Genomic DNA, 26,750 nt, shown 5'->3' on the forward strand with positions numbered 1-26,750 from the left:
AGGTGCATGGAGAAAACATAAAGAATGAAGAATATAGCAAAGGATGAGATCTGTCTACAGAAGGCTTGTTTATCACAGGTTTAAGTAACCATATTAAGACATTTGGACTCTATTTCGAGACTAATGGGAAACCACAAGCTAAACTTTGCATGCTATAAAGTACACTTGAAATGTCATATGCACAGAGAGGGTGGCAAAACTGATGTGAAGACAGCAATTGGAGTGTAGTAAAGCAAAGAGTTTTAATCTGAAGCCTAAATAAGTAAAATACAGAGGGTAGTAGAAGTAGGAAGTCCTGTAAGAAAATAAGTAAAATAATTAGTTGTGTGTAGTGGTATATAGTAGACATTAGAGGGATATATGTTTTCCTTTTACTTTTTCACCTTGATAAATACCAAGTAGCTCTCCATATTCACCAAGTTACAAAATATTCACTCTAAGGCATATGGGTGGAGTAGGGTATTTTTTTTAATAGATGAATTCTTTTTGAATATGTTAAATTTGGGTACCTCTGGGATATATATAAATATATATGTATAAACATTTATATATGTATAAACATTTATACAAATGTATACATTTGTATCAATATATATGTATAAACATTTGTACATATGAAGTGTACTTCATATATATGAAGTTTCCTGTGTAGCAACTGTATACATGTGCATACATGAAGTACAGAGAAGAAATGTGGCCTAGAAAATTATGTTTTTGGATCAGCAGCATATGAGTGACAATGGTACTTCTAGTATTAAATGATAGTTCTGAATATGAATGTTCAAAAATAGCATGAGTTGCCTGGAGAAATAATTCTAAAGCAATAGTGTTATTTAAAGCATAAACAAAAGAAGCAGAACCATTAAGGGAAGTAACAGTGGACAGACAGCTGGTAAAATCAGAGATTCTGATGACTTGGAAACCAAAATAAAAATGGTTCTCATAACGAACCTTAGTATCAATAATGTCTAATGCTAAGTCGAATAAAAACATATTTGTTTGATTGTGAGTGAAGGGTGATGTTGGAGAATGTTGAGAAAGTAATTGCATTACAATCCTGAGGAAATATATCAGGATGTAGGTGTTTGAAATGTAAATGAGAATATAAATAGGTCACTTTTCCAAGAGGGCTGGTACTGAAAGAATGAAGGAAAGAATAGAGGGGAAAGGGTCAAGATAGAGGAATAGAGTAAGGTGACCAGATTTTAACATTGGTAAAGTGGGACACCATTGATGGGAGTGGGGGGATGGGATGGGGAGGGTGGTATTCTTAATTAAAAATTTGTTCTAAATGGAGCAACAAAAATTTGCATAGAATGCAAAAATAGTATTGTAATATATATATTTTTAAATTTCAACATAAGTACAATTTACAAATATAATACATTTTTAAAAATTATGTATAGGGCAGAGCCTGTGGCTCAAAGGAGGAGGGCACAGGTCCACCTGGGTGACCTTGCCCAGGAGGGGAGTAGGGAGTTTACATTAGCCTTTTCATTTCCAAATGAAGTTACATTAACCTCTTCAACCAGATATTCCCTTCCTGTTGTCTCATTGTCTCCTAGCTTGTTGTGTATTCTTTCTAAAAATCGGGACTTTTTTAAAACGCCACAGAATGCAGGACAAATTGTTAAAAATCAGGACTATTCCGCCAAAAGTGAGATGTCTGGTCACCTTAGAATAGAGGGCTGATGGGAGAGATTTTAATAAACTAGCAAAAGAGGGATATTGGGAGGGAAAAAGTAGAGGAACCAAAGTACAAGTGTAGGTATTAGAAGCAGGACACCTCCCATCCATTCTCCCAGCAAAAATGTAGAAAAGACAGATGTGGAAGCAGAAAGTTTTATGCAACTGGCAATAAGAAATCGAAAAATTGAGAAATATTTCATTTTATTATTTTAAGTGCTCTTCTATTTTCAGAAAGTACAGCATCTACCTAGAGTAAGTGGTGGGGATGATCTGACAGAGTATGAAGAAAGGAAAGGATTTGCAATATTTACATAAAGACAGGAAGACCGAACCTTGATTCAGGAAAGAATAGGTTCAGTAAACAACCAGTTGACCAGTTGATTTTGAATGAGATAAGTGTGTAATAGGTCACTTTTGAGTAGATGTTATTTTCAATTCATATTCAACTGCAAAGAGCCCATTTCGAAACATCCAGATTCTGGTATATCTACAAGGAAACAGGACAAGAAAATTCTGGATGTTGAAAAGAGAAACTCTAGTAATAAATCATAAAGTCTAAGACATACAGAGATATCTAAATAAAGACGGTGACAAAATAAATAAGGAATAATTAGTGGGGTTTAAGGAATAGTGAAATGTGGTATGTGTGAATAAATGAAAAGCTGTAGTGTCATAAGTGAGGTGGAAAGGAGAGTGCAGAAGATTGTGGTCATAAGATAATGTTTCAATTTTGGGTACTGAGTCCTTGATAAATTTCCAGGTAAAACAATATTCAGTATGGAGTCATGAGAGTAGAAACACAAGTGGAATGGTGCTGGTTTCAAATGTCAAGATTCTGAGAAGCCACATATTAAATGTGTGGTGTGTGTGGTGGGTGGTGCCAACTTTGTGCAAGAAGGGTAGAGTGATCTTGGCACCAAAGATTTCAATGAATGAAGACCAAACTGGAAATATATAAATAACTTAACAAAGCATATAAATGCGTAAGCCTCAAAGCATCAGGGAAGTTTCCACAAGTACAAGATGTAATGACAAATATGGAACAATTGCTCAAAATATCAATAATGCCTCATTTTACTTGCCAGATTTAAAATACAGAGACTTTCATATTTAGCATAAAATTGATCTGGAGAAAAGCAGGTTTTCAAGGATGAGTCAAGTATAAATATTAAGAAAAAAAATCACTGGAGATGTTGAAAGTTTGATCATACCAGAGCAAAATGTGTACAGCTTTGGTTTCAACACAGCAGTGTAAGTAGTTAATACTAAAAAGAATCAGAGCCAGCAGAGGTAAGGATTAGAGATCACAAGTCAGTGAGACAGTGGACAAATACTTCAAAATGTTGTTAAGAAAAAAATAAAAGTTTAAGCTTCTATCGTCATCAGCATGATGGGATGACATGCAGGCTTCCTCAGAGGAAGCCTCAGACTAAATAATGTTAACACTATCATAAGCTAAAATGGATTTATTTGGCACATAGTATGAGGTAGGCACTGTCCTAAGTTCTTGGTGTGGACAGACTCATAGATCACCTCTTCAAATTGCCTTGACTGGGGAAACTTTGGCTTCTCTGAAAGGTCATTTGCCTCAACTACAAACAGGTTAGGGAATCGAGGACTAGTTAGTGAGTTATCCTGCTTCATGCTATGCTAGTTATGAAGCATGAAGAGGGCTTATGCTCTCAGCATCAAGATACTGACAATCTGAAGGCTGCTGTAGAGATAATTTAAGAGAGAAAAGTGAATTAAAAAACCAAACTTACATTTCTTCTGTTCAAATGGAGATCATTGAAAGCTGCTGCCCTTCAGTTATCCAGCAGCCAATTTGTGCTTCCACACGGGCATCTTAAAATATTCTTCTCCTCCTGATTTGCGTTTGGATGTTCAATGGTACATGGCAAATGTATTTTTTGAATCATTCAATGTACTTTAATCCTGTATGCATATTTCAAAAAAATAAGTCTATTTATATTTCTGAGCATATTCTTTTCTCTTTCATTCACAAATAATTCATAACAGTTGAAGAAAAAAAAAGAGAACTATTACTATAAAAAAGAAAAACAATGAAAATAAATAATCCTGACTGCTTGGCATAGTACCAAAATTTTGTTTATGACCTTTCTACTTCAAAACTCATTTTTTTAATTTGTTATTTTCTGTTCATTAAAATTTTCCAGAAGAATTTGCATAATTTGGTTTCAAGCAATCCAATAATTTTTTTTAAAAAGCCTTTTTATCTATGTTTAAATAACTCTTAATTTTTACTTTCTCTTACTAAAAATATATATGACATAGATCATCCAATTAGGTAAAACTTTAAAATATCCTCTTTTTATCTTCACAAATATCCACAGAATTGCCTGTTTCGGAATTTCTACACTGGAGGAATCACTTTATTCTGAAAGTAAAAATAACATATGATCCCCTTTTGAATGATTTCGACATGAGTTCCTGGTGGGTCAGAACCATCTCCTAACATCTTCTCAATCATTGCCAAGGAAACAAGAACTTGTGCTCTGGGGGATTCTACCATAGAGAACCTGTCTACCTCCTCCATGTCCAAAGGCAATCATTCAGCAGTGTCTGAGTTTATCCTCCTGGGGCTCACAGAAAATGCAGAGGTGCAAGCCATTCTCTTTGGTGTCTTCCTGGTCATTTACCTTACCAGTGTCATGGGTAATCTCAGTCTGATTGTGCTAATCCAAGTCAGTCCTCAGCTTCACACACCCATGTATTTTTTCCTCAGCCATCTGGCTTTTGTTGATTTTTCCTTTACTTCATCCGTCACCCCAAACATGTTGATGAATTTTCTGCGTGAAGTTAAAAACATAACGTTTTATGCCTGTGCCATTCAGTTATGCTGCTTCATCACGTTTGTAGTTTGTGAATTATATTTGCTCTCAATCATGGCCTATGATCGCTATGTGGCCATCCGAAATCCTTTACTTTATGTCGTCCTTATGCCCAGGAAACTCTGTATTCAAATGATTGCTAGCACATATGTTTATGGATTCACCGTGGGTCTCGTACAGACAGTGGGGACGTTTCACTTGTCTTTTTGTAACTCTAACATCGTCAACCACTTCTACTGTGATGATGTTCCTTTGGTTGCTCTGGCCTGCTCTGACACACACATCAAGGAACTGATGTTGTTAATCATTGCTGGGTTTAATACCCTTTGCTCTCTAGTGATCGTGCTAGTTTCCTACGTGTTCATCTTCTTCACCATCCTGAGGATTCACTCTGCTGAAGGAAGACAGAAAGCATTTTCCACCTGTGCTTCCCACCTGACCTCCATCACAATATTTTATGGAACAGTCATTTTTATGTACCTGCAGCCCAAGTCAAGCCATTCTCTCAACTTAGATAAATTCGCTTCGGTGTTTTATGTGGTTGTGATCCCCATGTTAAACCCACTGATCTACAGCTTGAGAAATCAAGAGGTAAAAAGCGCACTGAAGAGAATTATAGAAAAGTTGCATTTGGTTATTAAATAAATTAATAATCAGTGGACAGGGATCACTGCCTTTAAATTGCATCTCATTTAAAGCCAAAGTGCTAGTAAATGACAGAGCCAGTCCTTCATTTTCAGTGCTCAAAACCACTCAGAATGTGTCTCCTGCACTATTCCATTATCAGTGGTTTCCATATAAAAGGCATTTGGTAGATTTTGATTCATTGAATTGTAAAAGAGCAGAGGGAGACCTTAAATCTTCTTAGCCAGGACATTTTCATCAATAATTGCGAAACAGTATTGAGAAACAGCAGTTTTATATGAACTCTCTGTGATATTGAGAATTTGGGTTATATTGAAATTATTCACCACCACCTGGGAAGAATAGTACTATCAGAGTTACTAGAGCACTGAATATTTATTAACATGTATTATGTATGGGTTTAGATCACTAAAGGCACTTCACACTATAATAATTTGCAGCCTCTTCTATTTAACTACAAGGTTTGGAAATGTGCCAGGGTCTCACCCCGGGGGCAGAGTCCTTTAAGTCCTGTGGAACTGGTGGCTATCTACTGAAGAAAAATAAAATTAAAAGTAGTGAGAGATAAAAAGGACATGCAGAAGAGTTTTCAATGGTGGGAAATAGGGACTACTGCTAGCTTCTGGGGTTCCAGCAAGTGGCCCTGAGTGTTTGTTCCACTCAGCTTTTATTGAATACTATTTTCTCATTTAGCCCAGAGGGTAAGCTGAAGAATGCAATAAAAACATCAGCAGTTCCTCTGAGTAAGCATGACAGTTGTTATTCTATCTATAATCATTAACTTTAAAGGTTTGAGCACCTTAAGAAATCCAAACTCTGAGCCTTGTGTGTGGGCAGCCTCCTGTCTGTGGTCACACACACAGATTCTTTGGGGGACATTAATCTCTTCTAGTTCTCTGTGTAGCAGACACAATGGTATCAGGCTCCTCTGAAGAAACAGCGGAAGAGAAGAATTTTCCTCTGATTTCCACCTAGAGGCATCTTACTCTATGATAAGGGGGTACAAGCCCTCCTGTCCATATTTCAGGACTGTTCCCATGATCTCTGCACTGGTCATAATACAAAACCCCACAATAGGTATTTGCTCTGACTGTTGACTGGGCATGGGATGGCCTGGTTAATGTTCCTTTCCAGGCCTTGAACATAGCTTCTTTCTTTGGCCATTACTTTTCACAATGTTTACAGACCCAGCCAGCATATCTGCAAGCTTTATCCCTCACCAGTCAGGCTTCTAGTAAAAGCAGGAACTGCTCAGATAGGTAATTTAGCTGCTGGTTTAAAAGTAAATTAGCTAAACTGTTTTTATTCCTCCTTGCTCAGCTTAATTCCCTGTTTTTCCTTTTTTCTGGGTTATTTTCCCTTGCCAAGAATGAGATCTTAAGTTCCCATTCTCCCTGTAAAAATAAACTCTTCAAAAACCTTGACTAATAATTTTTGGCCTTGCCAATGAAGAGCTGTTACCATGAGTAAATTTCTGTATCTCAGTTTCCCCCTTTGGAGAAGGCAGTAAGAGTTTTCATCTCCTGGACTAACTCTGAGAATTAATAAAACTGTAAATATACACAGTATGGCACATTTTCTAGCACAGGGTTGGTTTATCACAAATGATGGATTTTACACTTAACTATTAATGTTGTTATCATATCAGTGGTTTCTTTCTTCAGTCTTAGATAATGTGTTTAACTTCTTTTAAAATAATTAGAAACAAAGTATTCTTCATTTTAAAATTTAAAAAATGGAAGAATTAAAATTGAGTTATTTATGACAGTATTTTAAGCAACTTAATTCTTTTAAACTTCTTTGTATGTGGGCATTGATGGACATAATTTAAGTTTAATTTTGATTCTTTCATATCTTTTACTTCAAATGTGCAGATTGTTTCCTTAAAAATAAGCCATTTGTGTTTCATTTAGCAAAGATTAGAACAAAAGATCAGAGTAGACATTTCTCCAAACATGACACAAAAATATCCAATAGCTGTATAAAAAAGCGCTCAGAATCACAAATTATCAGGGAAATGCAAATAAAAACTACTATTAAATTTCATCTCACACCCCTTATGATAGCTATTGTCAAAAAGACAAGAGGTAAGTGTTGGCTAGGGTCTGGAGTAAGGGGAACACTTGTACCTTGTTGGTAGGACTGTAGATTGGTGATGCCATTATGAAAAACAGTATAGAGGTTCCTAAAGAAATTAAAAATAGGGCAGCACCTGTGGCTCAGTGAGTAGGGCTCCAGCCCCATATACTGAGGGTGGTGGGTTCAAACCCGTCCCTGGCCAAACAGCAACAAAAAACATAGCCAGGCATTGTGGTAGTCACCTGTAGTCCCAGCTACTTGGGACGCTGAGGTAAGAGAATTGCCTAAGCCCAGGAGTTGGAGGTTGCTGTGATCTGTGACACCACAGCACTCTACCGAGGGCAATAAAGTGAGACTGTCTCTTAAAAAAAAAAAACCCAAAAACCCTTTCACTCCTCCAAAAAGAAAAAAGAAATTAAAAATAGAATTACCATATAACTCAGCTATCCCTCTTTCATGTATATACCCAAAGGAAATGAAGTTTCATATCCAGGTACAAAAAGATCATAGAGATCACAGACTGAAGAGTGACAAACACAAACGTTTATTTAAATGTACTTGGAGATTGAATGATACTGATTCTGATACTTTGACAGAGAGATTGCTGTTCCAAGAGATGAACTAAGCCACCTGGAGCAAGTCCTAAAGTATACTTAGTTTTAGCACAGTGTTTTCCAACCTTTTTTATCTTGCAGCACACGCCAACCTATAGTTAAACTTCTGCAACACACTCAAGTTATGTTGATCAAAAAGAAAAAGTAAAAAGTAAAATATATTTACTATGTTTTGAACATTTTTTGGAAGTAGTTTATTTGATGATTTTTTGAATTTGTTCATACCACCCCTAAGATCTTCTTTTGGCATACCAGTGTGCCGTAGCACAGCCATTGAAAATCACTGATCCCATACTTTCTTTGAGGCACCTTTGTATTCCTTGTTCTTCAGACTGTGGAAAAGGTTCAACACAGAGATCAGCACTATATAAAACACAGAAACTACTTTTTCTGTGTATGAGGAATGGTTTGATTTGAGTCATAGATACATAAAGATCAGGAGATAGTAGCAGTTATCATGTGGGAGCTGCAGGTGGAAATGGCCTTGCGTCGCCCCTGGGTAGAGCGGATCCATAGGATGCCCGCAATAATGAAGATGTAGGAGGTGAGGATAATGGAAGAGGAACAGATCATATCAAAACCAACAAAGGCAAAAATCAAAATTTCCTTCCTGTGTGTGTCTGAGCAGGACAGTGCTAAGAGAGGGAGGTCATCACAGTAGTAATGATTGGGGCAGCAGTAAGTCAGATGGAAGGTGATGATGGTGTGGAAGAGGGCAACTAGGAAGCTGTATGTGTACAGGACTGCCACCAGCTGGATGCAGACTCTTCTTGACATCAAAGTTGAATAATGCAGGGGACTGCAGATGGCCACATAGCAGTCGTAGGCCATGGAGGCTAGTAGGAAACACTCCATGATCATGAAGGTGAGAAATCACCCAGCTGCACTGCACAGCGTGGAAGAGAATAGTGTTGTGTTTCACAAAGAAATTCACCATCATCTTCAGCGTGATAGCAGAGGAGTGACGAAGGTCAACAAAGGCCAAGTGACTTATTTATTCTACTGTAAAGTTTTGACAGTAGACTTAAAAAATTAAAAAATGCAACAGATTACTGAGTGGAAAAAAGTCAAAAGCAACAACTACAAGCGTGAAGATGGGCAAGGAGAAAGGGACTAGGGCCTCATACACAGTGCTTGACACAGGCATAAGTTAGAAAAAACATGGGACCTCCAAGTACAGAGCTATTAGTTGCATCTTAGAGGTGGTTGGAGGGACCAGCTTCTGCAAATTTAGGAATCATATACAGAAATGCTTGCACTGAACAAGGTTCAGGACAGCAAACCTGGCAGCAAGACAGATCAACAGAAGAGGCAGTGATCTGGGAGATTCTCACTAAGAAGTTGTCTCCCCATCCTCTAGACAGAACAAATAATCAAAGAAAGGTTAGAAAAAATATCAATGTTGTCATTCTCCCTTCTTCTTAAACAGGTACTTAAAGGCTGGACCATCCACTGGGGTCTGGGGCCTCTTCTTCCACGGGATACCAGTTTGGTCTGCTATAATGGACCTAAGGCTCTAACTCCTGACAATGTTCTTGAGGTGTGCATTATAAGGGCAACTCATAGGATCTTTCCTAAATCTCTGCTTCCAACTAGAGTGGGGACCTGATAGAGAAAAACTCATGCACAGTGGGTGGCATCATCCCCCTGCACTTGACATATTGATTTACTCTGCTTTCTCTATTCAAGGTTATATTATCATACTTACCTTGGAGTGCTAGGAAGGGTCTCTCATAAACTATTTCTTACAAATGTAACTCAAGCCTGCTTCTAGAGGCTACCCTCACCTGGAGGAGGGAAAGAGCCAAAACCTTATTATCTCATTTTAGATGGGTTTCCTCCATTATTTCCAGGATGCATGAAATTTTCATTCTAGATGTATGATTTTTCTTACTTACCAAGTTACTTGTGATACAAAAGAGGGTCGCTTATGAACATCTTAATGACACGAGGGGTCATTGAGTCCTCTGTGTCTAGCTCTGTGAGAAACAGCAGTTCATCAGGTTTCCAGAGGGCATCCGCTCAAAGAACTCATGAATGACCATAGGGCATTGTGCTGCAGATCCAGGTGTAGACTCGTGTGTGTGTGTGTGTGTGTGTGTAAGAGAAAGAGAGCACATGAGAATAACATAGTATTTTAGTATAAATAGGTATCCTTCAGAAACTGCTGTAAAGCAGACAGTATGAATGTATGAAATACAGTTACAATGCAGTCCAATGCCATTTAATACCACACTTCAACAAGGAGAGAAATTTCTAACGAGGAGCTGGGGTACAGGTGAAAGGTAGACTACTGGCTCCAAATACAGACTCCATTTAGCAATGATGTTAGCTCCCAATAAGCTATGTCTAAAGTTATTTTAGTGATTTATTCCAACAAATATGGCCTAATATACTTATCACCTGGCTAACATTAAAGAATGCTGGTACTTTACCAACTATAGCTTTAGCTTCATTCTGCTTTATCCATGTTCTAAAAAAGAACAATTAGATTTCCAATCATGGAAATGTTGCCAAATTCCAGCAACACTCAGAAAAGAGAGAAATCATGCTTTCCTGAACTCTCCTAAATAACATAATGTAGGTTCAAATTCTATAGCAAGCCTTATCCTTAATCTCTTCTAAACTGCTTGTTGAGATGCTCCTATTTCCCATGGCCTATAGTTTCTCTTTGAAACAAGCAACTTGGAAACAACTTTGACTACACATTTGTTCCAGAAAATATTCACCCAGAGAACACCAATATATGAAATGGTAATAATTCTGAGATTTACTTCAAAATAACACTGGAGGGCTAGTGGATGAGGTGAGGGTATGGATGGGACTGTGAACTGAGACATTAAAGTTATGTCATAATTTTAGTGGGATTATTATATCAACTCTTTAAATCTTATGTTGGCTTAAAATTTCTATGTGAAATGTTTGTAAAAAGTTCATCATATAATAATTATTTAGTTAAAAAAACCACTAAAATTATTTAGTAAAAAAACACTAAAAATTATTTTTTAAATACTAGGATTAGCTTTGGATTTGACATATAAGTAATTTTATATTAAACAGATTATTATAGAAGCTGGAAAATCTATACAAAGGACAAATGATAAGCAGAATTTTTAAATTAAAAACAAAACATTTTTTACAAGTAATGTGATCAATAAAATCCAAAGAAATCAGTGAATCAGAATATTAATATTTCACCAAAATGGAACTCCTATCTATTGCAGATAAAACAATTTTTAAAACTCAATGGGGAAAAACCAATTTATAATAGTGTGAGATTTATAATATAATGCATTTATTGAATTAAGACATCAAAAATATTCAGATAAAAAGGCCAAAATCATTAAAATGTTTTGACTCAAAAAAGTAGCAAAAATGTTTACATGCTATCACTCTGAGGCATTTCTTGAATATATTTCAAATTTTTAAAAATGATAATAACAATCTTGTTGCCATGATAAGTAAGGCCCTGGAGATTAAAAAGTGACTCTGTCAGTGTTCCTGCCTTCAGAAAGCTCCCAGTCTAATAGGGACACAGTTACAGAAAGGATTATAATACCATACAAAAAATAACAATAATGCAAAAAGGAATAAAAAGAAATGATTAACTTTTATCCCCAATGAGGATCAGGTAAGAACAGTGATTAAATATGGCAAAATTCTTCCAAGAAGGACTCTTGAACTTGTACTTCAAGTTAGAGAAGTTCTGCGACATTAAAAAGTATTTCAGTGATACAGAAAGTGCAGAGATAAGAAATACAGCCACAGCCAATGAAAGGAAGAAGTTTCATAGCAGCCGAAGAAGGAAGAAAATGTCAGGGGAAGAAGTTGTACAAAAAGGACCATGGCCACATGAAACCTTGTAAGTCATACAGAATGGCCTAAGTTCTACAGTAAAGAGAAACAGAAGAATTATCTTTTATACAAGAGTGCTATAATGAGAAATAGAATTTTCAAAAAATCCTTTGACAAAATAGGGGCTTAATATGATGGAATATAATACAGTGAATTTGAAAGAGATTAGAATGAGGGGAAAATAATATAAAATTAAAATTCAAAATTTAAAAAGATTGCACATGACAGCCTGTGAATATGAGACTAAAAGAAATAGAAAGTGTGGAGATTTATGTATTTAGTTTACTATTCCCTGGATTCCATTGTTGGATTCATATTTAGGAGCAGGAATCTTGTTTGAGGAATATAATAGTTTTTGGTTAGGGTATACCAAATAATTTAGTGATACATGCATAAATGTGCGTTTGTATTAAGGGGAAAAAATGGTCAATGATACTCATGAAAGAACAGTAAGAATGACTTTCTATAAAACTGCCATGACAAGTATGGGGACCACAACAGTGGAGTCTTGCAATGGGAGAGACTGGGGCTTGCCTTTGAATACAACACAGGAAAATGAGAATTTCTAGCCAAGAGTTAGGCAGAGTCGGTGGATGGACAATAACTTAGAGAAAGTATAATTTGCAAGAGGGAATCTGGCTAAACTGACCTAGTAGGATTCTTGCTGAAGGCAGGTGAGGGTCATCAGATATGACTGGAGGATGGTGGAGGATGAGGAACCTGATCAGATAGTGGGGGGAGCAGGTACCTTGTTTGGTGTTTCTTCACCACACCTACTTAGCAGAGTTTTTTGCTAAAATTGGATTTTATAAGGAAGTAAAGAGATATGCTTAGGAGAAGGCTTAGGAGCCACACTTAAGCTGCTCAAGTGAAGAACCCTTCTTGTATGTATGTGTGGATGGATGGACATCTATCACCAATCTGTCCATACAGTATTCATCCTATGGTTACAAATAACATGGAGCAGACAGGATTTATTACTGAAAGTAACACTATCATAATATATGCTTGAGCATCTTAGAATAAATTTTGGAAAAAACATATGGAGAGAGAAAGCAAACAGTACTTAAAAATAACCATTCTACAATTGACACCTTAAATATGGACTTTAGCTAACACATTTATTAGCTACGTCTTGATGCAGATGTTTTAAAGTATATGAGCTTCCCTTTTCCTATCTGAAACATGGGATCATTTTACCTACATCGCGATGTTCTGATGGGAATAAATAACTTAATGTATGTGGGCATATTTAACAGCTTGCCTAGGACATGACCAGCAATGAATAAATGTGAGAACCTGTTATTATTATTGTCGGTGTTATCATTAATTTGCAGTTTGCAAAGAAACTTAATATACAATATAAGCTTTGCTCCTTATAAATAGCCCTCTGCTGTAACTTGTATTTCCATTTCCTAATTGAGGCTCCCAAGAGTGCATGGGTAAAAAGGAGAAGAGTTTAGGTGCAAACTTAGGTCTGGCTCCAAATTCTTTCTCTTCCCATGAAACTATCTTGTCTCCCACAGGAAGGTGCTTCAGGGTAGAAGAAATGGCCATCCCTGAAGAATCAGATAATTATCCCAACCCACTCAAACTAACCTGCATAGTCATTAACCTTAATGAAAAAGTTGAATATTTGTATTTGTTGACATTGATTCTCAGTGAATAGGTGCCCATAAAAAAATCTCATAAACCAATCATTTTAATAAGGCCCCTGGAAACTGATTAGTAAGAAAATGTAATTTTATAGCAATTATGGTAGGGAATTCTGTTTGCAAGAAAGAGTTCTGTAATAGGACCCAGAGAGACAGTTTCATGATCATCACCTAAGCAAACTCTGACTTCATTTCTCTTTACTTAATGATAAATGGTAATTTAATTATAATTAGCAGAGGAGGAATGATAATTAAAGAAATTGAGGTTTTTCTTAATTTTCCCAGCTACTGTAGATCTGTGAAGCCTGACTAGAGATAGAATTTTAAACGAACTCCTTTTTACATTGTATAGTATGGGAAGGCAACAGGTATTTGGGAACTCCTAAATTTTCTGATGAGATTCTCCATATCAGTCTGTATCAAATAACCTGAGAGCATAATCACTGATTAATATTCCAGATTCAATGACAATCTACAACTTTTATCACAATTAAGCATTTTGACATATACTAAGACTAGAAGGCCTAACGAGACTGCATGAAAGAAAATTAAAATATGTTTCATTTTTTCCTGAATAACGACATCTAAGACAGCCAGTTAAAGCCCTAGTTACATATAGATAGAATTTTAATATCAAAGGTGGAAATATATATGCCAACAATATAGGAGACTATTCACCATGTCTATACTGTTTGAGCAGAGCACTGGTTTCTGCATACTTTTAGGGTATGGATTATAAATGGAACTAAGATATAATTTTATGACTATGGTCTTATCATTTTCCAGAAACGTGGCAGACAAAAAAATTCCATTGCAAAGCAAAAATTATGTCAAAGATATCGTAATTAGTCACTCTAGTGAAAACGATTGAAATAAACTTAATTGAAGCAAAGTATTAAATTTGTGGTTTAAAATGTCAGGAAAATAAATCTGTGTGTTTGTTTACAAATGAGAACATAAATAGGAGATTATTCATGCACCACCATGCATCCTTTTCATACTTTTGTAATTAAGCAAGCATCAACAACAAAATAACACCAGGTACATTAGCAATTAAGTACCAAAATTTGAGGAAAGGAAAAAAAGGCTCAAGTGAATTTATTTTAAAGTTAAAAATAAAGGGAAAAATTAATAAATAGAAGTCTGTATAATAAATGGTTAAGAGATTGATGTGATCAATGTGGAGATTGACGAAAAGATAACTGTATTCTCTATATCAAATCTGCACTACACAACATATGTGTGATTGGGCACCTTATTCTTCCCTCTACTGAGCCCTGAGCCTTATTTTCTTCACAGCTAAATAGAAAACAGAAAAACAAATGATATATTACTACCGAAATCAGGGGTGGTTATAAAAGGTTAAGTGACACATTTCATGAGAAGTTCTTAGCAGAGTGCCTAAGCACACTGCCTAGATATTAGCAGTGGTTCACACCAGCAAAAATTATTCTATTTTCAACAATGTTTTTGTATTATGAGCAGAAAGGATATTGTCAGAGAAAAAGATCAACACTTAGAATGCTATCTGATGTAATTCAATGGTAAAAAGTCTGAATTTATTTTCAAGACATTATAGCTATGTGTCTGACATTCTATTCTAATTAATTTTATTTCATTGTTTGAATTTATTGATGTAATTCAAAAAATCAACTGAAAATAAAAGAAAAGAATGCACTGGTGTCTCAAGGAATTAAAAATAAGTATTTGATTAAAAATTAACCTCTTCATAACTACAGCTTCTAGAAATCAGCAACAGAATATCAGAAATACTGCCACAGTAATAAGATGATCTGTCACTAATCAATAGTCACTATCATATTTAATGGAGAAAAAGCAGAATCACCTCAGTCAAAATTAGGAAATAGAGGAATTCTTTTTGTCACCATATTTTTCTTAAACTTTAGCCTAGGGATCCTTTTCAGGATGGGAGGCAGTAGGCAGAAAGAGACCAAATGCAATAAAGATAGCAAAACAAATCAAAACTTAACTATCAGTAAACAGGAGAGAGATATCCCACTATACGTGGGTGATATAATAGAAAACTAATAAATACTTTAAAAAATTAATAAAATGTTATTAACGTGGCCAGTCACAAAAATATACAGAAGGTGACAGAAAATGTATAGACATTTAAAGAAAGGAAACTGCATCAAAATTCTAATATTCACTATATGCCGATAACATTTATCATCTTATATATTACATCTTATATCTCTTGTAATTGCAAAAGTCGAATATGACTTCAATATTACAACTTTAATAAAGATTTTTCCTTTACTAAAATGTGTATACATTTTTATCACCCTCTTGAGTCCTAGGAAGCCTTCTCCGATGATATCCAAATGAAGAAGTACCCTGCATTTTTATTTCTTTTTAGTGACTAGGCCGTGACCTTTTTGAGCCATCCAGAGCTTGGACACTCAGTAATGTCAACATGAAGGGCACCAGCCTTCTCCAAATCCTACAAATCACCAGGAGGATTGGTTAAAATGAGATTCCATAACTACACTCAAATACCCTGTATCAATTCTCCAGGAGAATGACTCGGGTATTCGTTCAGTTAACAAGCATTCTACGTGATTCAGAAGCCAGGTCTCCCAGACCCCAGCTCAGGGATCTGCCACTTCAGTGTGTTTGGGGGCCTCAGAACAGAATCAGCTGCTTGTGAAGAAAGGCAACCCAGAAAGGGCAGGGTTCAACCAGTAGGAGGAGTCTGTGGCCAGCAGGCCGGGACCTAGGCCCTCACACAGGCTTCCTGGGAAATAAGCCCACAGGGGTTCTCAGCAGAGCAGATGTAGACCTACCTACAGATGTGGGTGAAAATAAGAAATCAGAGGATGGGAGGATGAGAGTGGGCTAGCAGAGGACAGTTTGAGCAGGTTGGCCTCTCAGGTCATCTAGACCATTCTCACCGGGTTTACCCCAATGGCCAGTTTCATACCTTGTGCCTCTGGTGAGACAAAGAGGCCAGTTGTGGCCTCCTTGGCCCTCCTCATGCTAATCATTAGTCACCATTGGCCACACTGGAGTCCAGCCTGATGGCTGGGCTGGCTGGAGGCTCCTGCAGCTGTGGTACCTCCCTGGTGGGAGGTAGCCAGGGAGAGGGGTAGCATGGGGGAGTTGTCATGATTCCTTCCTTCCTTCCTTCCTTTACTACTCTTGTCGCTCTCTCACCTTCCTTTCTTCTTTCTGTTATCTTTTATCTGTTATCTATTTTTTTCCTCTCTGCTAATCTAGAATTTCTTTATTATATACATTATATTAATTTTCAACTGGAACATTTTATAACTTTTTCCAGATTTATAACCAGATTCCAAGGTATTATTTTTCATACAGATATCACTATTGCTCTATAGACTTATATTTTAAGCACAACTAAAACAATTTAAAACATTTATATAGGATACAGAATTAGTACTATCCCTGTATGATGCACATCCTTACTTTTCATCCTTTGGATGTGGCAAAATATAGTATTTTGAATAAATGAGAAAAAATATTTTAAATGCCAAATGAGACTGACAATCAACCAGTTGTCTGGAGAGACAAGGTAGGGCCCTCTCTACTTTCCTTACAGGCTCTTATTAAAATTGAATTGAAGTCAGACATGAGAAAATACAGCATAGTGGAAAGCTTCAAAGAGAGAGTCAAGTTTACAAAACAAGTTTATCTCTAATACATCCTGCTTAATGCTCTTCTGTCCTGCCTTGGCTTTATCACTGCTCAATATGACTTGGGGCTGGGACAGTGTGCTGTGTCTAGTGAGTACTGGTTTTAGTGCTCAGGGCCAGCAGGGATGCTTGGCTTTTTCCCAGAGCACTCTGTCCCTACAGCCTAGCACTTTTAACCGTATGCTGTATCCTGCATTAAAATGTAGAATCTTTGAATTATTGCCCATACTAAAATAAATTAATGATTAAATGGTTAGGTATATTTTAAAAAGTTATAAAATGTTCCAGTTGAAAATTAATATAATGTGTATAATGAAGAAATTCTAGATTAGCAGAGAGGAAAAAAATAGATAACAGATAAAAGATAACAGAAAGAAGAAAGGAAGGTGAGAGAGCGACAAGAGTAGTAAAGGAAGGAAGGAAGGAAGGAAGGAAGGAAGGAAGGAAGGAAGGAAGGGAGGGAAGGAAGAAAGGAAGGAAAGGAGGGGAGAGAGGAAGAGAGAGAAAAAAGGGCAAAATAGAGAAACATTACAGGAGACAAGAAAGAGCTGAAGAGTATTTGCATTCATTTAAAATTCTATAGATTGAAACTTGTCCACAATAAAATTATAATGCATAGGTAAAAATTAAAAGATGATATTCATTAATGTGAGCATATTGAGCAAGAGGAGGCCAGATTCACTACAAGGATTTTGCCAGAAGTAACCAGGAAGTTTCCATGCCTTAGACAGGGAGAGTTGGAAAGAAGAAAGTTGGAAATGGGTTATCAGGAATTCAGTTCAGACATTATATTTACAATGTTTAATATATATCCAAGTAAAAGTGTCAAGAGGATACTGAATGTGGGAGTCCAGAGTCCAGAGTCCAGAAAACTGAGGTGAGGAGATACATTAGGAAATAGACACGCACAGTGGTAAATCTTCATTACTGGTACTCATCAGTGTCCTGTTAGAGTCCACCCTATGGCAGAAAAATGAGCTGCAGGTAAGCGAATAAAGCTTCATCTGTTTTTATGGCCATTCTTTACATCACTGCCTGAACTCCACCTCCTATCAGATAAGGAGGGACGTTAGATTCTCAGAGAAGAGGAATCCTACTATAAACTGCATGGAGGGATCTAGCATGCACAAACTCCAGATGAGAATCTAATCCTCCTACCCTTGATCCATGGAAAAACTATCTTTCACAAAACAAGTGCCTGGTGCCAAAAACAACTGGAGACCTTGGTCCTACAGTGTGTCTAGTAACAAAAATATCACCAGACTCATAAATAAATACCCAAACACTTCTAATATCAGAAATCAAAATAAATGTTAGTGATATATATATTTAAGAAAGAATAATAATAATAAAAAGCCCTTGTTCTTCAAGTCACAGGTGGCCTGAATCTATCCTGGTAAATCAGTCCATGAGGCAGGAAGGAGCCCTGGACAGGATTTCAGGTTCAGTCTCTCTCTCTAGGGCTCACACATCCTCACACGTTCACGTTCAGACACTTGAGGTTAACTGACCTAACATGCACCTTTTTAGGACATGGGAGGAAACTGTAGGACTGGGAGCAAACCTATGCTCTGGCAGGGAGCAATTCATAAAATGACCTTATTTGAAGACCTTCTCTGTGTGTGTATGTGTGTATTTCAATACTAACATTAAATGAAATTAACAAAAAGGGAAGGATGTGCAGCTATAAAAAGACAAAACAACAAAGAATCGAGTCTGTGGCTCTTTGCTAGTGGCAAATGAAGACAATTAAGAGGGACCAACAACAAAACCCAGAGAAGAAACAGTGGGAGAAATCCAGGAGTGTGTGGATGTCCAAGTGAGGAAAGATAACCAAGGAATGAGGAACTTTGGCAAATATTCCTAAGAGGTTACAGAACATGAAGGAGAGTTGATCTTGGTTTTATGCAATGTGGAGGTCGTATGACTTCAGTAAGGTGACTTTATCAGTGAAGAGGAGGGTGTAAAAGCTTTATTAGAATAATTTCAGGAAAAACAACACATTAAAAGGAGGCAACATATAAAACAACTTTTAAAGAAGCATTATCAGAAAAAGATAATTTAGCAACAACTAAAAAGTTTTACAGTAGCTGCATTCTCCTACTGTCACAGCAAGCTCCCAGCCCATTCCCACAGACAAGCTCCCAGCCCTTTCCCCTGTCCCACAGGCAAGCTCCCAGATGTTTCCCTGCCTCCCCCCTCCAGGATCGATATGAGAAAAGGCTTCAGAACAAAGAAGCATGGGAAGTTCTAAGCTATGTTACCCAAGCTATATTCATTGTTACCCAGGCTGTAACCCTGCCCCAAGCTAACCATAATGTTTCACTTCTGTACTGGCCTGTTTGCTTAGCAACCCATAAAAAATAATATAAAAGACAACCTAACCACCACTTCAGGGCCAACTGCCTCTCAGGGTAGCAGTCCCCTGTGCAGGTGTATTAAATTACCAATTAATTACACCTAAGTGGGATCCAAGTTGATCTTTTCAGGTCACTACAGATATAACACTACTCAACATTTCTCTTTTTTTGAATTTTATCTAAAAAATGTGGTCATTATAAGCAAATTACAATAAGGTAATTTATCATAGCATTATTATTTTGCTAATTAGAAAAAAATCACAAAATGTCATCATATGTTTTGTTATATTTACATGTATTAGAAAACATGATTTTGGAAGAATATTCAGTATCATGTAAAATCCTGATATATATTGCTGATGAATAGCAGTAATTATATGTAGTAAATTTTCATATATTTTATGAGCTGAATTTAATAAATAATGCAAAAATATGAGGGAGACTATTTTGATGCTTCATAGAAATCACTCAGAATTTGTCTTCTATGACTGATTTATTTCACTTAAGATAATGTCCCCAAGGTCTATCCATCTTGTCCCAAATGGAAGAATTTTCTTTTTTTTTTCTTTTAAGGCTGACTAATATTGCTGACTTAAAAAAATGCTAAGAGTAGACCCCATGTTGAATGCTTTTACTGTAATCAAAAACTAAAAATAAAACAATGTGGTAGACAAATAATTATCTCCAAATTTAAGAGAAATTGCTATTAATGGATAATTTATATGTTGTTTCATATTGTATGTATATGAAATTTAGAAACAAGCATGCATATACGTTATGCCAAGAAAAGTCTTTTCTTTTTGTTTTACAAAAGAAAGAAAATATAAAAATACTTGGTACCCATCAAGAATTCTGAAACTATAAGGCATTTATTATTTATGTATATAGAAGGTACTTGATTTAATTACATTATTTTCATCAATAAAATAACATTTTAAATTTGTGTTAATTCTAACTTAGGAAGAAAGAGATGGATTATGCAGTCAGGTCAATTGGTTAGCTTTGTGGACAAATACCACTTAGAGCCCCCCTAAGGCCATACGACAAATAAAACATCATGTGATTTTTAAATGTTAAATTTTAAGTAAAACTAACTGTAAACTCTATAGGATGTAAGTAGAGAGAAGCCATTGTTATTTTCATGTTCACCTATAGAAAAGAAAACAATAAATAAATCTGCCAAAAACGTATAACTTCTACATATAAAGCAGGTGATGGCCCAACAAATGATTAAATGAGAATCCCCCTCCTTCAGAGCAAGGGAGAGGAAGCAACATGGGTGCACAAGTAGTGACACTACGTTAGAGAGGACCGTGGCCTTTACATTGTGCGCCATTTGTTTCTGCTTTGCTTTGCATTGGTTACATAAACTGAATTTCACATATATAAACAAAGACTAATGACTCAGTGGTGAGATGGTTCTAATTCAAATATGATGGAATCTTGCCTTTGTCTTCATAGGCTTATGTTTTTCTAGTTAGAATTTCCTTATGACATTTGGGCCCAGCAGGGCTAGTGGCCCTGGGGAATCATGTCTGGGGAATATTTGGAATTAACTTTGAAAGAATAAAGACTGCACACTATAAAGGCATATATCACCCACTCATATACTCTCCCTGATGGTCAAGTGAAAGGACACCCCTATGGAAACATTCCAGGGAGGATTTCTTCTCTAACTGGGTAGGTTGACAGGTTCAAATGGTCATTTCTAACAGGTCCTTTCCCAAAGTCTTACATAACTTTCCTCATTAAAAAACAGCCTAGATGACCTTCCTAACTGTGCTTCAGCTGCATGAGGCTGATGTCCACACTCAGGCTTTAAATAACCCTTTTAACTCTCCCCAATAAAACATCTCTCTTAACTGTTCCTTGAGACTTGGATTTCCTTTAGAAGAGGAAAACATTTGTTATCTGTTGATAAAACTTCAGAAGCCCATTCCTGGGAAACTAGAGGGTTTATGTTAGTGAGAATTGCTTTTCTCTTAGAAGAAAATAGTGCTTGTTTAAAAGACAATGTGTATCAAAGAGACATTTATACTTGAAAGTAATACACAAAAATGAGAGCTAACTATTTCCAAATTTGAAATAAAGACGATGTATAGGTTTTGCACTTGTTCTTTATATTATGCATAAATAAGCAAGGAAAATGAGCCTGATTCTAGGGCATGTTTATAGAAAAGCAACCCCGTATTAAAGCTCTCACTTATTACCTCTAGACATATGAAGAGATGTTTACCATAGAAGACCAAAAGTGGAACTAATATCAGCATGTCCCCATGTCTAAAGGCAGGCTAATATTGGCTAAATCAATACTTTCTTACTTGTTTTCTTATTCTACACTCAGAATAGCGAGCTGAAGGACTGTGAACTGTATTAAGACTTCATCAGGAGGACATCTCAGTTTCATCCTAATGAAATGAGCCTTAGCTTCCACAAATTAAGATGTCTGAGGGAGAAAATTATTTTTGTGCCATATTTTATGTGTGTATGTATGTATGCATGTAGATGCATATATGTGTATTTGTGTATGTCTCTGTGTAATGTAAATACTTTGCATTTGTATATACATAGGGTGCCAAAAATGTATACAGATTTTCAGAAAGGAAAAAATCGTATTAAAATTGTAATATTCAGTATATACTGATAATGTCTGTTCTTCTGTTCTCTTGAATATTGTATCTTGTAGCTCTTATAATTGCAGAAGTTAAATGTGACTTAAATATTACAATTTTTATACAGTTTTTTTCTTCCTTAAAATGTGTATACCTTCTTTTGGCACCCGCTGTATTTGTTCTGTTATTAAAGAACATAGTAGGTCCCTTGCCCACCCTGAGATGGGATTGCTTATTTTTTTTCTTGCTAATATGTTTGAGTTCTCTGTGGATTCTGGTTATTAAATCTTTGTCGCAGATATAACCAGCAAATACCTTCTTTCATTCTGAGGGCTGTCTACTCACTTCATTTACTGTGTTCTTGGCTGTGCAGAAACTTTTTAACTCAATAACTAAGAAAATGACATGAATGTTATGTTAACCAGTTTGATGAAAGTATTTCAAAATGTATATGAAAATGGCACACTGTACCCCATGATTGCATTAATGTACACAGTTATGCTATAAGAAATTTAAAAAAAAGAACATATTAGGTACTAATTACAGCATTAAACTTGGGTCCACAGAGGAAGAAGAGAAAATTAAAAGAACAAATTTTCTGCCCACTCACACCAAACTATGAGGAAGAAAAAAGTTTCCCTCTGAGCAGTAAGTTTGGTAAGAAAAGGATATTATTCTTTCTATTTTATATCCTTTTTTAAAATTGTAATATGATAAGAATTACTTATGTTTTACCTTCCTCCCAAATTTAAAGTTAGCTTTCTCATACTCAAAGGTAGAATGAGCCATATAACTTTCAGTAACCATATCAGGCAGGGTGTGATGACCACAGGAGAGTTAAGGACAGAGAAATGAGAACTGAATGAGGGCACTGACAGCCGAGGATCTAAGGGGATGCCCTGAAGGTGGTGGCTATTGGAGGAGGACATGGCTCTATCTTTCCTATGAATGCAGAGTCCAAATAAGGAGAACTGACTCAGCAACTTAGGGGAACTGCTCATTCCTGGCTGGGTCTGCTCTCCCTCCTTCTTCCTCCTGACACTCGCCCAGAGGACATAGCAGCACCACCCAAGTTGCAGAAGGCTCAGACCCTTAAACATGGCCCAAGAAGCAATAGATACATTCGCAATTGTGAACAAAAGTTCCTTGCTTTAAAGAAAACAACTTTTCAGATCACATAAAATAGAAGGGTTATTTGCTGAAAATGATTGTTTTCTCTCATAGAAGAGATTACCACATTTAAAAAGCTGGGACTTGTGCTATTTTCTCATTGAAAAGTAACCTGATATTGCAGAACACATTTCTGATTATAAATGCTGTAAATAATTAAAATAGAATACTATGCTCCAATTTCCACTAATCTAGATAACTATGCTTTTGAACAGTATATATCCCAGCCTTACTCACAGATGTATTTGTTTTCTTTTTAGAAAAACTATATTTGAAAATTAGATACATACAAATTTGCCTGATTTGCAAATGTAAATGTTTAGTGGCTTCCTTTTTTCTCCTCACTGAATATACTGTTTAACATTTCATTTAGCATGAGGTGTATTTGTTAAAATATAAATACAAATCTGGGAAAAATAACAAATTTATGCATTAAGGTTTTGCTGCACCAAAAATAAAATAAAGCAGCAGGAAAGAGAAGATTATTTTCTTCTTCTTGTCCAATATGATTTAATATTCTCTAAACTTGGCTCAGCACCTGTGGCTCAAGTGGATAAGGCGCCAGCCACATATACCTAAGGTGGCAGGTTCAAATCCAGCCTGGGCCTGCCAAACAACAATGACAGCTGCAACCAAAAAATAGCCTGGCGTTGTGGTGGGTGTTTGTGGTCCCAGCTACTTGGGAGGCTGAGGCAGGAGACTCACTTGAGCCTAGGAGTTGGAGGTTGCTATGAGCTGTGATGCCATGGCACTCTACCCAGGGGGACAGCTTGAGGCTCTGTCTCAAAAAAAAAAAATATTCTCTAAACATCACTATTAAATATCTTTACAAATATAACAACATTTTCATTGGTTTTTTACTATCTTTACTGTGTAGCATTCAATTGATTTATTTTTATCGCTTATTAATTTTTGACTTATAAAATTATAAGCAGCCTGAGAGGAAAGTTTGAAACAGGTTGTGTCCATTTCCTCTTATGTTCTACTTCAGCAAACAGTGTCTTCTAATCAGCCCAATACACAAGAGTTGGCCTCTAATTACAATGTCCTATTGCCAAAAATTTGTCTTTGGTCCTCTCTTGTCTTTTCAGCAGATGAGAAACTCCAACAAATGGCTGAAAGAAACAGCACTAGAGTAACAGAATTCATCCTTCTGGGCTTTTCAGTCCAGAGAGAGATTGAAATCATCCTCTTCCTGCTCATTTCAGGTGTGTATACTCTAACTTTGGTAGGAAACGTTGGGATGATTTCATTAATACGGCTGGATTCTCGGCTTCACACACCCATGTACTTTTTTCTCAGTAATCTGGCCTTTGTAGACCTTTGTTACTCCTCATCCATAGCCCCCAAGTTCCTGCAGACGCTTCTGACTGGGCACAGGTCTATATCTTTCTATGCCTGTGCAGCACAGCTGGGCTTTTTCCTGAACTTCCTGATTTCGGAGATGTTCCTCCTTGCGGTAATGGCTTATGACCGCTATGTGGCCATTTGCAATCCTCTTCTCTATATGGTAGTCATGTCCCAAAAAGTGTGTATGCGACTGGTATCTGGCCCCTACTTATACAGCTTTTCTGTTGCTTTGCTCCACACGGTAGTGACTTTCCAATTGATCTATTGTGGCCCCAACATAATCAATCACTTCTATTGTGATGATGTCCCCTTGATGGCCCTGGCCTGCTCAGACACCAGCCTCAAAGAGATCCTGATTTTCATCTTTGCTGGATTCAACATGATCAGCTCTTTGACCACCGTCCTCATTTCTTACTTATACATTGTGGCTGCCATCCTGAGAATCCGGTCTGCAGAAGGGAGGTGCAAAGCTTTCTCCACCTGTGCCTCTCATCTGACTGCCGTGACTATATTCTACGGGACTCTGATCTTCATGTATCTGCAGCCCAAATCCAACCATTCCCTGGACACAGACAAAATGGCCTCTGTATTCTATACAATCATCATCCCCATGTTGAACCCCATGATCTACAGCTTGAGGAATCAAGAGGTAAAGAATGCCCTGAGAAAAGCTATTGAAAGATGGTATATCCTGCCTCTAACAAAGTTTAAGAAAGGGATTTCCTGACTTGGAACAGTGCCACATGTATATCTAATGTTGTCAAAATCTTTGACTGGGGTACATTCATTTTGACCATTCTTTATATGAGTAAAATTCTTGTGTACTTGAGTTTGTTATTCATAAAATCTATAATAAGATAAACTGTTTAAAGGAGTAGAATTAAAGTTGTTTTGGTTTTTTTTTTTATTTTCAGGTTAATATACGTGTACATGTGATTAGGTTACATAGTTTGCTTTTGTAAAGTCCAGATTGTAGTTGTGCCTTTCACCCAGGAAGTGTGCAACATATCTAGACATTATACTCATTGGGTGAGAATTTATTCAACCCCTTTCCTTCCTCCCCTTACCTGAAGTCATTTTATTTTTTTAACTTAATTTGTATTAAATCATAAAATGTGTACATTTCTGGGGTACAAGATGATGATTTGGTATACAATGTGGAATGCTTAAATCAAACTAATAAACATAATCATCACCTCCCTTACTTATTTTTGTGGTTAAGACATTTATAATATACTCTCAGTTGTTTTGAAATGTACCCTTGCATTGTGTACATTAGGTGAGATCCCATCAAATACCCTCCCTCCACTTGCTCTCCCCATTCCCTTCCCCACTTTCTCTTCTCCCCTCTTTATTTCTGGACTATCTTTGTGTTTTATCATTCATATGAATGTGTAAGTGTTTATATATTGGTTTCATAGTAGTATTAAGTACATTGGATACTTTTTTTGTTTCATTCTTGAGATACTTTACTAAGAAAGTGTTCCAGCTCCATCTGGGTAAACATAAAAGATGCAAGTCCCCCTCTTTTTATGGCTGCATAGTATTCCATGGTAAACATATAACACAATTTGTTTATCCATTCATGGGTTGATAGGCATTTAGGCTGCTTCCATGACTTGATGATTGTGAATTGGGCTGCAATAAACATTCAGGTGCAAATGTCTTTGTTGTAAAATGATTTTTGTTCAGTTAGGTAGATACCTAGTATTTTGAGTTTTTCTCTCACACAAGTTATGTAGGTGTTAATCTACTGATTCTAATTAAGTACTGACTACATGTTATGCATATGATTTTATTAGAAAAAAATCATTTTACCACAAGGACATTTGCATTCAAATGTTTATAGCAGCACAGTTCACAAATACAAAGATGTGGAAACAACACAGGTGCCCTTCAACACATGAAAGGATTAATAAACTGTGGTATATGTACACCATGAAATACCATGCAGCCATTAAAAAGCCATAAGTTTTGTATCTTTTCTAATAACCTGGATGGATTTGAAGAATTAAAGTTTTTAACAGATTACTACTGTTTAGACATACTACTCTGATAGGTTTGACTTAGAAGCTCCTATGAAGCTTTTAATAAGAATTGAATTTGAATTACTTATTTCAAATTTCTTTCTGTTTAGTATATTCTAGAGAATAGAGGAGGAAGCAAGGAATTGAATGTCTTGTGTACTCCCATGT

General features: G+C 36.4%; 2 protein-coding genes and 1 pseudogene across 2 annotated transcripts; 2 read left to right on the forward strand and 1 right to left on the reverse strand.

Annotated features, from left to right (window-relative positions):
• The first annotated feature begins 4,244 nt into the window (after positions 1-4,244).
• LOC100952264 (olfactory receptor 5AL1-like) lies at positions 4,245-5,186 on the forward strand. The gene has a single exon (XM_012813166.1). It carries the CDS (start codon positions 4,245-4,247, stop codon positions 5,184-5,186), a length of 942 nt encoding a protein of 313 aa, XP_012668620.1.
• Positions 5,187-5,395: 209 nt separating this feature from the next.
• Positions 5,396-9,838, reverse strand: LOC105888271 (annotated as a pseudogene).
• A 14,478-nt stretch (positions 9,839-24,316) lies between these two features.
• LOC100952588 (olfactory receptor 1038-like) lies at positions 24,317-25,282 on the forward strand. The gene has a single exon (XM_012813169.1). The coding sequence runs from the start codon at positions 24,317-24,319 to the stop codon at positions 25,280-25,282; it is 966 nt and encodes a 321-aa protein (XP_012668623.1).
• Positions 25,283-26,750: the final 1,468 nt, after the last annotated feature.

The sequence above is a fragment of the Otolemur garnettii genome, unplaced genomic scaffold, assembly GCF_000181295.1.
Source record: "Otolemur garnettii isolate 467f Iridium unplaced genomic scaffold, OtoGar3 scaffold00247, whole genome shotgun sequence".
Taxonomy (NCBI): Eukaryota; Metazoa; Chordata; class Mammalia; order Primates; family Galagidae; genus Otolemur; species Otolemur garnettii.

Coding starts and splice junctions, on each gene's coding strand:
- LOC100952264 (XM_012813166.1), top strand. CDS start 4,245: ATGTCCAAAGGCAATCATTCAGCAGTGTCTGAGTTTATCCTCCTGGGG.
- LOC100952588 (XM_012813169.1), top strand. CDS start 24,317: ATGGCTGAAAGAAACAGCACTAGAGTAACAGAATTCATCCTTCTGGGC.